Source organism: Eptatretus burgeri, chromosome 11 (genome assembly GCF_056783735.1).
Source record: "Eptatretus burgeri isolate ZD-2024b chromosome 11, Ebu_testis_v1, whole genome shotgun sequence".
Lineage (NCBI taxonomy): Eukaryota > Metazoa > Chordata > Myxini > Myxiniformes > Myxinidae > Eptatretus > Eptatretus burgeri.
Window position 1 is genome coordinate 19,132,306 of NC_140971.1, and position 14,307 is coordinate 19,146,612.

At 46.0% G+C, this 14,307-nt stretch overlaps 1 protein-coding gene across 1 annotated transcript; it reads right to left on the reverse strand.

Annotated features, from left to right (window-relative positions):
* Window positions 1-409: 409 nt before the first annotated feature.
* On the reverse strand, window positions 410-3,686 carry LOC147016608 (uncharacterized). The gene is made up of 3 exons (XM_085845414.1): window positions 2,663-3,686; window positions 2,401-2,565; window positions 410-2,303 (listed from the first exon to the last, which is right to left on the reverse strand). The coding sequence occupies exons 1-3, from the start codon at window positions 2,753-2,755 to the stop codon at window positions 2,013-2,015; spliced, it is 549 nt and encodes a 182-aa protein (XP_085701540.1). The 5' UTR covers window positions 2,756-3,686; the 3' UTR covers window positions 410-2,012.
* Window positions 3,687-14,307: the final 10,621 nt, after the last annotated feature.

Genomic DNA, 14,307 nt, shown 5'->3' on the forward strand with positions numbered 1-14,307 from the left:
AATTACATAAACCAATATTCACAAAGTTTCAGAGAAGGAAAGTTTATTCCAAGGAAGTTGATTATATCTGGTCTGCTGATTTGATTGAACTCAATAATGATAAGGGGTACAAGTATGCTTTAACCGTTATTGATTTGAGGAGTAGATATGCGTGGGTTGTCCCTTTAAAAAACAAAACAGGTAATACTCTTATGTTAGCTTTTCAACAGATATTTAATAAAAGTAAGAGAAAACCTAAGAAATTGTGGACTGATGAGGGTAGAGAGTTTTATAACAAGACATTTATGAATTTTCTAAAAAATAACAGTATTACATTATACAGTACCTTTAATGAAGGGAAGGCAGTTGTTGTTGAACGTTTTAATCGTACCTTAAAAGAGAGACTATATAAAAAATTCACACAACTCGGTTCACAACAATGGTCATCTTTTATTCAGGATATTGTGGATAAGTATAATGACACGATTCACACGTCAACGAATATGAAGCCATCAGAAACATTTACAAAATTAAAATATGAAAAAGAGATTAATGTCAGAAAACCTAAGTTCAAAGTTGGTGATATCGTAAGAATATATAGGTGGAAATCTCATTTTGAAAAGGGTTTTACTGAACGATGGACGAAAGAACTTTTTAAAATTGTTGATGTAATAGATACAGTTCCTTGGACTTATAAAATATATGATTTGGAAGGGGAAGAGATTTTAGGTTCATTTTATTCACAGGAATTACAAAAGACAAAACTAAGCAGATAATACACCTTTGTGGACACTCGAGGGCCAAGTCCGAGGTGTATAACAGTATATAATGTGTGTCAAGGGGGACGTTCTTAGATCTGTGAACCCCAAACACAGAATCCTCAACTGAATAGTCAAGGTTTAACTTTTGTTTGTGTGTGTGTGTGTAATGGGAGCAATAGGTTGGCGCTTCACTCCCTCCTACTATACACCGTTGTGGACACTCGAGGGCCAAGTCCGAGGTGTATAACAGTATATAATGTGTGTCAAGGGGGACGTTCTTAGATCTGTGAACCCCAAACACAGAATCCTCAACTGAATAGTCAAGGCTTAACTTTTGTTTGTTGATGTGTATGTGTGTGTGTGTCCCAACCCTCACATTCAAAATCTCAACCCCAACCCTCACATTCAAAATCTCAACCCCAACTCACTCCTCGCCCAACACAATGTCTTTTTCAAAATGAGATTTCCACCTATATATATATATATTTTTACGTTTTTTTTTTTTCTTCTTCCAATTCTGTCTTTTAAGGCTTTCAGGTTTGATGACGTAGAAAGGGGGAGTAAGCCTGCACTTTCTTCCCAGAACTTTCTTGATCTTGCTCCCATCAAGCACCATCCGACAAAGAACTACATCGATAGGTTTAGATCCCAAAGAGTGATAGCAACTCCAAAAGTCTCCAAAATATAAATAAATAAAATAATAATAATAATAAATAAATAAATAAATAAATAAAAGCCCCCAAAAAAGTTTCAAGTGTCCAACATAAACCCAACTTTCCAAGTCTTCAAGGTATAACCACATTCCCGTTGAGTTTCCAAGATATGTATCACATTGTGAGTTATCAATCCAGAACCCACATTTCAAGTATTCAAAGTAAAACCAACTTACAAAGTCTCTTAAGGATAACTCATTTACTGATTTTTTCAAAATTTGTGAGTCTCCAAGGTAGGCCCCATATTTAGAACCATCTTGGCAGAACCCTTTTCCTGAGTCTCCAAGGTAGTTATTTAAACCATCAAGGCAGAACTCATTTACTGATTTTTTCAAAATTTGTGAGTCTCCAAGGTAGGCCCCATATTTAGAACCATCTTGGCAGAACCCTTTTCCTGAGTCTCCAAGGTAGTTATTTAAACCATCAAGGCAGAACTCATTTACTGATTTTTTCAAAATTTGTGAGTCTCCAAGGTAGGCCCCATATTTAGAACCATCTTGGCAAAACCCTTTTCCTGAGTCTCCAAGGTAGTTATTTAAACCATCAAGGCAGAACTCATTTACTGATTTTTCAAAATTTGTGAGTCTCCAAGGTAAAACTTGTATTCTGGCTCATCAAGGTATAACTTGTTCAGTGGGTATTGTCTTGATAACTCACAATGAGTACTATTGCTGTAAAACTCTTTTTCAGGATTTTGCTGGTCTCCAAGGTATAACTCTTTGGTTGGGTCATCAAGGACGAACTCGTTCTGTGGGTCTTGGTCGCTCATAAGGTCTTCAACCAAGCCAACAATTTCGCCCCAAGTTGTAGCAAAAGCAGTATTTTCATTTCGTATTTCAGACACAATTTCCTGTGAGAGAAAATAATAATGTATTAATTAAGTTATTTAATTATTAAATGAGTATGCTTCAATCAAAGTTTGAAAATAGGAAAATAAAAAATCTTACCTCAATAGATAAGAGGTTTGAATCCAGTTCATCAACTTGAAGGTTTAGTTCCATAGAAGACAGAGAGTTCCAAGGAACACCAAAGTCATCCCACTCAAGGTCTTCAACCAAGCCAACAATTTCCCCCCAAGTTGTAGCAAAAGCAGTATTTTCAGATACAATTTCCTGTGAGAGAAAATAATAATGTATTAATTAAGTTATTTAATTATTAAATGAGTATGCTTCAATCAAAGTTTGAAAATAGGAAAATAAAAAATCTTACCTCAATAGATAAGAGGTTTGAATCCAGTTCATCAACTTGAAGGTTTAGTTCCATAGAAGACAGAGAGTTTGAGACAAGCACACAGAACACCATTGCCAGCAAGAACAAATGTTTAAAATGGAGCCTGGGTTTGAAGCTTTTATAGAGAAAGACTGGTGGGTGTGGTTTCCTTTGGAAATTCCCTGGGCAAGCCTAGGCAAGCCTTCATTGGGAAATTTTTCAAAACCATAACATCCTGTAATTTCTAGTGATTTCTTTGTGAGTCAGAGATGAACTGGAAATGATGTAAGAGTGGGCGGGGCTTAGCAAAAGTAGGCGGAGCTTAGGAAAAGTGGGCGTGGCTTAGAAAAAATACCTAATGAAAAGTGGGCGGAGCTTAGCAAAAGTGGGCGGGGCTTAGGAAAAGTGGGCGTGGCTTAGAAAAAATACCTTATGAAAAGTGGGCGGAGCTTAGCAAAAGTGGGCGGAGCTTAGGAAAAGTGGGCGTGGCTTAGAAAAAATACCTTATGAAAAGTGGGCGGAGCTTAGCAAAAGTGGGCGGAGCTAAGGAAAAGTGGGCGTGGCTTAGAAAAATTACCTTATGAAAAGTGGGCGGGGCTTAACAAAAGTGGGCGGGGCTTAACAAAAAATAACCTGTGGCTCAGGAGGTGGTCAGATGAGAGCATTAAGAGAAGTTTATCATTTCGTAATGACACAAATGGGGTATCTTAAAAAATATAAAGATTCAAATGTTTTGTTTGTCAATATTTTAGATGGGGATTATTGTGCAAAGAAAATTAAACTATTGAAGGAATTTGAGAATGAACAAATCTTTATAGGTTCAATGAGTGAGCTGTTCAACCCTCAGGTGTTCAATTCAATGAGGTTCAACCTCCAAGTTAAAAGGGGAGACAAATAAATATACCTTGGGATAAAAAGGGGATTTATTTTTAGGGAAAAAAAATATAAATCGCTGAAAATCCCCCATTCATTTACATGGGGAAAAGTGAGCCAGAATCAGTATTCTTACCCTACATATATATATATATATATATATATATATATATATATATATATATATATATATATATATATCTTCTTCTTCTTCTTTCGGCTGCTCCCGTTAGGGGTCGCCACAGCGGATCATCCGTATGATCCGCATAGAGATTTGGCACATGTTTTACGCCGGATGCCCTTCCTGACGCAACCCTGGTCGCCTCTTACAACACAGGGATATGGTACACCTATTTTAACCGGGGTATACACCGGCCCAGTATACTGGTACTCATTTCGCCGACCTCGGAAGGATGACAGGCTGAGTCAACCCCCTGGTGTATTAATTCAGTGGCCCAATGGGGCTTGAACTCAGGACCTTTTGGATCCCAAGCCGCTGCCCTAACCACTGCGCCAACACCAGGCTCATATATATATATATATATATATATATATATATATATATATATATATATATATATATATATATATATATATAGATATATATATATATATATATATACATACATAAACATATACTGAATATATATATATATATACATACATAAACATATACTGAATATATATATATATATATATATATATATATATATATATATATATATATATATATATATATATATATATATTGTTGCGGATTCGCGCCCGCCGGCGTGCGAACGGCCACGTAACTCGAATCGCGGCACGTCGCCCACCGGACGGACAATCCCGTCGTGACCCTCTCGGACTAACGCCGGGAACTAGTCACGGGTGGGCCTTTCGGCCTCACCACGATCGTGCCAATCGGCCCCCGCGTGGGATAGGGTTGCTCGCCAAATTCGACCTACCTAAGTACCCACACGGAGGGTAGACCGGGCGATCGCACCTCGCCGCAGGTCGACTTCGGACACGGGCCACTTTAAGCGACCCGTTCCGTACTATCGGGATAACCGAGCGGTGTTATCGTCAACCTGGACGGTTCGATTAATTATCGGGCGTTTTAGCCCACGACCAACCCTTTACGTGAAGTAAGATGGAGATTCAATAAAGGAAAAGACGAAGCGAAACGGGAAAACAGTTCAACATAAAGCACATTTATTTCGCGATGAACGGAAAGCACACATATACAATTACACCAAAAGCAAATGTAAAAGAAGAAGAAACACACAATAATACACAAAAAGCAAATGTAAAAGCAAAACACAATGCAGATATACCACCGACTACCGAGCACACGGCAACACTTATACAGTTTTACTTTACAGACGGCGCCGACAACACATATACTCAAAGCAAAAGAAAAAGGGACCACCCTCCACTATGAGGGGGCAGACGGCCTGGGGCCGAGACCGCGTCGGGCCTACCCGTCTGATAAGCCGCAAAATGGCGGTGGCGCCCCGACTCCGCGGGCCTCGCGGACAGTGTCTGGAATGGGGTGGGAACGGGGCCCCCTTCTCGCACTATCTCAGCGCGGGGGGAAACAGGAGGGGGTTGTTGATGCTCGGGGGAAGGGGGATATCTCCCTGGCTCGGGTCCCGCGACGAGCGTCTCCACCACGACCTCGGTCGCGTTACCGGCCTCTCCTCTCCGCAGCTCCCCGACTCTGACACGAGCACCCCCTCAACTGCCTTCGCCGCCGCCACCTCTCCAACTCTCCACAGTTCCGTCCAACTGCCTTCTCCGACTCCTCTCTTGACTGGCTCTTCCCAACTCAACTCCGAACTGCTCTTGACTGACTACGACTGCTTCTTCTTCCCAACTCAACTGCGAACTCTCCTTGACTACTCAACTACGAGCGAACGCGGCCCTTTATAGCCCCCGTGGCCTCGCTCCTTCACCTTCGACCCTTTACCTCTGGCTGGCTCCCCATTGGACAGAAGAAAAGTGGGCGTGAATGCTTTTTGATCCATGAATTTGCATATAGCGATATTACTCCGACGCACCTGGAGGCGGGGCCAAATCGCCCCATGCTCACTGATAGGACGGAACAGAAGTGGGCGTGAGTAGTTTTTGATCCGATTGCTTCGGAAAGGCCGGCGCCTTTGCACCCGCTGCTCGGTGCGCGCCCTGCACGAGTCCAGTATCGGTGCCCACAAGCGGCGCGGGAATGGTGGTGATGCGATGGTTGCGAGGGCGAGTTGTGACGGTAAAGGTCGTGGCTGTTGTTGTGAAGCGGCGTTGCGGTTGGTGGTTGTTGTGTGATGGCTGTTGAGACGTGGTTGGTGGTGGTAGTAATGGTAGTAATGGCGGCTGGTCCAAAATAAAGATAGTAAAAGAAAAACGGCTATCTAGAGGGGTCGCAGCCCGAATGAATGACATTTATTCCCTCTAAACAACGGGTTTGGGCCTAACTACACATATACTTACAGAGATATCTCACCTAAGGGACCTGAATGGTGGTTTGCGAATTTCGTCAACCACAACACTACCCCCTCCCCTTTTTACAGACTCGTCCCGAGTCGTCAAATTTTCGTGTGCCATCATGTGTAGTTTTCCCCTAGTACATTTTACCTACGGATCCCTGAGGGCGACATTCATGGTATTCGTATCCCCAAAATAAATAACCTGAGGGCTGAGTAACTACCTAAACAAACTCACTCACACGGACGACTTAAATAAAATTGCCGGCGCTAGGACAGACATGCCGGGGGCGCACTCATATTTACAGTACATCTTAACTTACAAATTTTACACTAAACCATGGCCCAGGATCAATGGACTCTGCAAAAAAGAAAGCAGTTAGCAGGGAGCCAGGCTGCTCGCATGCAATCTCTGGCTCAAACAATGCAGGTGACAGGGAACGTGGCCGGCTGCTCACATGCAGTCCAAGGCCTTCCCTTTTGAACTGAACGCAGTGAACCACAACGGTGCATGGGCTGCACAAACGCAGTCTCCGTGCCAGCTCAAGTGGCACACGCAATGAACACAACGGATGGATGGATGAATGGATGGACGCAAACACGGTGCATGGGCCGCCACTGCAGGCCCGTGTTGTAGCTGCCAACAGGGCAGTTCTCGCAGCTTGCAAACTGTTGCTTTCTGATGCTGGCGCACATGGCAATGAACAGGGGGGGCAAAGCAAAAATTGAACGGGGCTGGTGAACAGGGGCAGTGGGCATGGCATGGCAAAGGCGAGCAGGCAACACAGCCTGCAGAATAAGGCCGCTGCAGGCAAACACAGCCGGCAGATGATCTGGCCGGCACAGGCCTTGAAGCACAGCAGCTGCAGACAATCCGACCGGCACAGGCCTTGCAGCAAAACAACAGCTGCCGATGAAGTGGGCCGGCCTTTGCCTTGCAGCAACGCAGCCAGCAGATGAAGCTGGCCAGCCTTTGCCGTTCAGTGGAGGTTTGTGGAGGGAGTGCGGTGGTGCTGGCCACTCGGAAGGCGGGCTCGGACCTACCCTACGGTCTCCCTCCCAACCTATCGCCTTTGCCTGTCACTGTCTATACCCACTCCCTTAATTTGTCAAACCCCAATTTAGCCCCAACTTTTTTTTTTTTTACTTCCCCACGATAAATCATCCCCTAACCCCCTGTACTGTCCTTGTTCGGCTAACCTATCCTGTCACCTAGCCTACTTCCAACCCCTACGTTCCCTTCCCGGAGGGGAACAAGGGAGAGCTAGCGTCCTGTGTCGAGGCCCAACGAAGCCTCAGGATGGCCTCCCCAGACTTCAGTGATCTAACCCAAAGTGGGTCCAGCGGCCCACAACGAGAGCGAGGGGCTGGATGGTGCGGAGGGGTACACTTCCTAATCTACCCTATCCATTTAACTGTTAACTACCCCGCGGCTTTCAACAAGTGCCTCTCGCTTAAACTATTGGTTCTAACAACCCAGATTCCCGTCGCCTGTGTTGGTGTCCTCACAATTTCGGGCCTCGCCCCCCAATTTTCTCTCCGTGCCCTCACACGGTCTCATGGCTGGGACGCGTGGCTCCCCTTGGCAGGCACGACCCTCTGCCGAATCTCCCGCTATGGCACCCCCGGGCACTACACTGCCTCCGAGCCTACCAGCTCCCTAAACACCGGGGAGTGCCCCCCATGGCACCTCCCCTGAAACGCACACGTGGCAGGCTGGCTTCCCAGGCCCCTTTCCGAGGGTCACCCGTGCCCACAACACTGCCCACGCAGCTAATGGCACCCCGGGCCCCCGCACCAAGCAGGCGCACCCGTGCCCACTACGCTATCCCGGCCCCCCATGGGCCCTTGGCCTACCACGGCCGACTAGCCTGGTGCCCGGGGTACCCATTCAGCGATACTCACTTTTCGCAGCCACGCTCCCAGCCCGTCAACAGGACTCCTGCACCCCTCCGAACGGGTTTCGAGCCTACATTCACACCAACAGCAAAACGACTTCCATATTTGTTAATTTGACTAACCCACTAACTCAGTCTACACTGACCCCGGGGGTCCCTTGGGCGGGAGTCACTCCTCCCCCCCAATCACTCATCGCACCATGCAGTCCCCATTCACTCCATACACACAGACCCGCTGGCCTCACTCACTCACCAAGCACATGCTTCCACTTCACTCACCAACAACTCTTCAACACACTCACCGCTGAACTCTGCCATCCTTCTAACTACATCCCCGAACTAACTCGTGCTCCCACGTCGTCCCTTAAACTAGTAGCACGTTCCTTTTAACCTACGTAGCTAAGCTACGTCCCCACTACACATTCACTGTCTGTCACCGTCTTCAGATGTCCCAAAATAACTTTCCCAACCTAAATCTCGCTACAATCCCTCTAACTAATCCATTCCATGGACTCCATGAGGACTTACCCCTGCCCCATGAAGTCGGTCTAACTAAGCTAACCCTTCCCCCTAACTAGTTTCCATCCTGTGCCCTGGTCAAGGGGGTCTTCCACCCCTTGCCAGGGAATCCTGTGCACCCGAAAGTGAGGCTTGCTTTTTTCTTTTCTTTTTTTTTTCCACATGCGCAACACCAGCGCGGCAACTCACAGCTCGCGCACTTTGCACCTGCCCGTGACGTCATGCAGCTGCACGTGTTCCTCATCCCTCCTTGGACGGTACCATCCGGCAGGGATACCCCTCCTGCCGGATTCCAACCCCACGTGCAGCCATGACGTCACCGTGCGCATAAAAAAAACAAGCCCCACGTCTCGAGGGGTTCCCCATGCGAACACATATGCTTTTCCCGTTGGAGCTTAACACACATGATCGCGTGGAGAACCCGTCCGGTCCAAATCCGTAATCCTGCCTAAACTTTGTCCGTCCGCGGGATCGGCAAATCCACCGCTGGCGTTTCCGGACCGGGACTTCACTCTCGCAAGCGAGCACGTGAGGGCCTCGTGCGTTGCACAGCACGGACCTCGTGCTCGCTGCTGGGTGAACCCGGCACAGTCCCCGAAACAACTACAGCCGCTACTCGGCTTTCTTTCCTCTGTCGCAGTCTCCGTCTCCATTCCACACACGCACTCCCGCGTGTTACGACGCTAACACACCTCACCATTAAACTCACACCGGGAGACACGGCTGCATGTTCACACATGCCGACCGACATCTCCCTTACACACAACGACCTTGCACACGCTGTCTCCCTCACACTCGGCCGCTCACTCACGCATGCCATTTCCCTTGCACACGTGGCTCCACTCACTCGCGGCCTTTCACTCACTCGTGCCATTTCCCTCACACAAACCATACTACTCACACACGCGGGGGAACTCATCCGCGGTGCCTCACTCACACACGCGGGGGCACTCAACCGCGGTGTTTCACTCACACACGGCGCGCTGGGAAGCACGCCCTTCTGCACACTTACCACCACACCACTCACACACGGGGTCGCTTCCACACACGGGGTCTTTGTCACCCACCCGGTCGCTCTCACACACGCCCTTGGACCCGCGCTATGCGTGCGTTGCAGCACGCATTTCGCCACACTCGTGAACACACACCTCGACACCACACACACCGGGACAACCACACTGGGGATTCGTGTCCCCACAAGGGTCGCCGGGGCCTCTATACCCCCCAAGCTCAGCGTGCACCCGTCCACAGCACTCGTCCCCTCGACCTCGCAAAGCACGACCGAACCCACATGGTCGTGACTCGCCTCAAGGGGGCATACTCCCTCGCCTCGTTCCTGGAGGAGGCTATCCCGCTGCTCGCACCGGGTCCCTACACGCTCCGCGAGCTCAACCTCATCGTCCTCCACTACCTCTGTGTGTGTGTGTGCGTCTCTAACCCCGTCATTATCATGCAGTCTCTCCTCTATCGTTCCCATCTCCCGTGTCTCTGTACATTTATTCGTTTCTGTTGTCCCCTCGTGTCTATTAGTCTCTGCTTCTTTCTGGCGTCTTTCCCTTATCTTTATGTAGGTCAACCTTGCTTTCTCCTTAAGTCGCTCCCGTCCTTCCCTGTTTTTCACTCCTTGCTCTTTCACGATCTCCGCGTACCTCCTCCTTGCTTTCCGTATTAATTGTTCTTTTCTCTCCCTCCCAATTACTTTCACCTCGTCTCTTATCTCCCTCGTGCACGTCTCCGTCACGCTTCTCGCCCAATACGTCCCCCGAATTATTTTCTCCTTACCCGCCTCCACCGCGGGCCCGACAGCCGTTGCACTCACTCCCAGCTCGTTCGCTCCCACACGTGGCGTCGCCATTTTGAGCTCTCTGGCCACTGCCTTCATGCCCGCCTGCAGGCTTTGGCCCATGTTCTGCATCTCACCCCGCAGCTCTTTCATTTCGAGTGCGTTTGTTTCCATTTTCGTTTTCATTTCGTTCATTTGCTTGTGCATGCCTTTTATTTCGTTTTTCATTTCATTTGTGTTTGTATCCATCCTCGCTGTCATTGCCGCCAGCATGGCGCATAGCTGGGCCATGTCGGGTGCGCTTGGGTGAGCCGTTTCGGCAAGGATCGGGGGGTTTTGGTGGAGAGGGGGAGGGGAGGTGTCATACACCGCGGCCGCCGCCGCACCTATTTCGGGCTCTGGGTTCAGTTGGACGAGTTCGTGTTCCTGCACAACCAACATTTCCTGCTCGGGGTTTTCATTCTGGACCATGGATTCTACACATTCTACATCCATTTCTAATACCCCCAGCTCCCGCTCGCCTTGAGACGCCATCTTATTTCTCGTAAAGGGTTAATTTAGCTTGCTCGTAATTTGGAGGGAATCGGGGGTCGCTCCTCTCACCCCTGGACCGATTCCCGTGAATTTAGCTGGAGACAGGAGAGCCCGTGTTCCCGTTCTCCGATACCAGTGCCGCGAGGAGGGCGATGAGTTTATATCGCACGACCTGACACCGGTGTTGCGGATTCGCGCCCGCCGGCGTGCGAACGGCCACGTAACTCGAATCGCGGCACGTCGCCCACCGGACGGACAATCCCGTCGTGACCCTCTCGGACTAACGCCGGGAACTAGTCACGGGTGGGCCTTTCAGCCTCACCACGATCGTGCCAATCGGCCCCCCGCGTGGGATAGGGTTGCTCGCCAAATTCGACCTACCTAAGTACCCACACGGATGGTAGACCGGGCGATCGCACCTCGCCGCAGGTCGACTTCGGACACGGGCCCCTTTAAGCGACCCGTTCCGTACTATCGGGATAACCGAGCCGTGTTATCGTCAACCTGGACGGTTCGATTAATTATCGGGCGTTTTAGCCCACGACCAACCCTTTACGTGAAGTAAGATGGAGATTCAATAAAGGAAAAGACGAAGCGAAACGGGAAAACAGTTCAACATAAAGCACATTTATTTCGCGATGAACGGAAAGCACACATATACAATTACACCAAAAGCAAATGTAAAAGAAGAAGAAACACACAATAATACACAAAAAGCAAATGTAAAAGCAAAACACAATGCAGATATACCACCGACTACCGAGCACACGGCAACACTTATACAGTTTTACTTCATAGACGGCGCCGACAACACATATACTCAAAGCAAAAGAAAAAGGGACCACCCTCCACTATGAGGGGGCAGACGGCCTGGGGCCGAGACCGCGTCGGGCCCACCCATCTGATGAGCCACAAAATGGCGGTGGCGCCCCGACTCCGCGGGCCTCGCGGACAGTGTCTGGAATGGGGTGGGAACGGGGCCCCCTTCTCGCACTATCTCAGCGTGGGGGGAAACAGGAGGGGGTTGTTGATGCTCGGGGGAAGGAGGATATCTCCCTGGCTCGGGTCCCGCGACGAGCGTCTCCACCACGACCTCGGTCGCGTTACCGGCCTCTCCTCTCCGCAGCTCCCCGACTCTGACACGAGCACCCCCTCAACTGCCTTCGCCGCCGCCACCTCTCCAACTCTCCACAGCTCCGTCTAACTGCCTTCTCCGACTCCTCTCTTGACTGGCTCTTCCCAACTCAACTCCGAACTGCTCTTGACTGACTACTACTGCTTCTTCTTCCCAACTCAACTCCGAACTGAACTTGACTGACTACTACTGCTTCTTCTTCTTCCCAACTCAACTGCGAACTCTCCTTGACTACTCAACTACGAGCGAACGCGGCCCTTTATAGCCCCCGTGGCCTGGCTCCTTCACCTTCGACCCTTTACCTCTGGCTGGCTCCCCATTGGACAGAAGAAAAGTGGGCGTGAATGCTTTTTGATCCATGAATTTGCATATAGCGATATTACTCCGACGCACCTGGAGGCGGGGCCAAATCGCCCCATGCTCACTGATAGGACGGAACAGAAGTGGGCATGAGTCGTTTTTGATCCGATTGCTTCGGAAAGGCCGGCGCCTTTGCACCCGCTGCTCGGTGCGCGCCCTGCATGAGTCCAGTATCGGTGCCCACAAGCGGCGCGGGAATGGTGGTGATGCGATGGTTGCGAGGGCGAGTTGTGACGGTAAAGGTCGTGGCTGTTGTTGTGAAGCGGCGTTGCGGTTGGTGGTTGTTGTGTGATGGCTGTTGAGACGTGGTTGGTGGTGGTAGTAATGGTAGTAATGGCGGCTGGTCCAAAATAAAGATAGTAAAAGAAAAACGGCTATCTAGAGGGGTCGCAGCCCGAATGAATGACATTTATTCCCTCTAAACAACGGGTTTGGGCCTAACTACACATATACTTACAGAGATATCTCACCTAAGGGACCTGAATGGTGGTTTGCGAATTTCATCAACCACAACAATATATATATATATATATATATATATATATATATATATATATATATATATATATACACTGAATATATATATACACTGAATATATATATATGTATATATATATATATATATATATATATATATATATATATATATATGTATATATATATATATATATATATATATATATATATATATATATATATATATATATATATATATACTGTAAAGATATACATATATAAAAGCATATACATATATATATATATATATATATATATATATATATATATATATATATATATAAAAGCATATATCTTCTTCTTCTTCTTCTTCTTTCAGCTGCTCCCGTTAGGGGTCGCCACAGCAGATCATCCGTATGATCCGCATCGTGATTTGGCACATGTTTTACGCCGGATGCCCTTCCTGACGCAACCCTGGTCGCCTCTTACGACACAGGGATATGGTACACCTATTTTAACCAGGGTATACACCGGCCCAGTCCACTGGTACTCACTTTGCCGACCTCGGAAGGATGACAGGCTGAGTCAACCCCCTGGTGTATTAATTCAGTGGCCCAACGGGGCTTGAACTCAGGACGTTTTGGATCCCAAGCCACTGCCCTTACCACTGCGCCAACACCAGGCTTATATATAAAAGTATATATAAAAGTATATATAAAAGTATATATATATATATATATATATATATATATATATATATATATACATATATATATATATATATATATATATATGTATATATATATATACATTTATATATATATATATATGTATATATATATATATATATATATATATATATATATATATATATATATATATAGATATATATTTACATTCATACACTGTGTGTATATATAAAAATATATATATATATATATATATATATATATATATATATATATATATATACATATATACATATATAAAAGCATATATCAACATATACATATATATGTACATATATATCAACATATTCATAGATATTCATAGATACACATATATATATATATATATATATATATATATATATATATATATATATATATATATATATATATATATATCGGAATGCACATTGGAATAAAAGCAGCCGAAAGAAGAAGAAGAGGATATATACAGATACATATAAATGTACATATACATATATATATATATATATATATATATATATATATATATATATATATATATATATATATATATATATATATAAATATTTCGGCACGCCCCTTTTTTTGTTCCACCATCAAATTTTTGTTACTGCATGAAATGAAACAAGCTTTGACATATATAGTAATGATTATATGTATATATATATATATATATATATATATATATATATATATATATATATATATATATAATTATATTATATTAGATTATGTATTAATATTTTGGTACGCCCCTTTTTTTTGTTCCACCATCAGATTTTTGTTACTGCATGAAATGAAACAAGCTTTGACATACATAGTAATGATATTATTGTCTTCCTTAAGAGGCCCCTCAAAATTGTTTTTTATGATTGTGGTATTTAAACAGTTCATGTTCTCCATTTGCAAAATGGG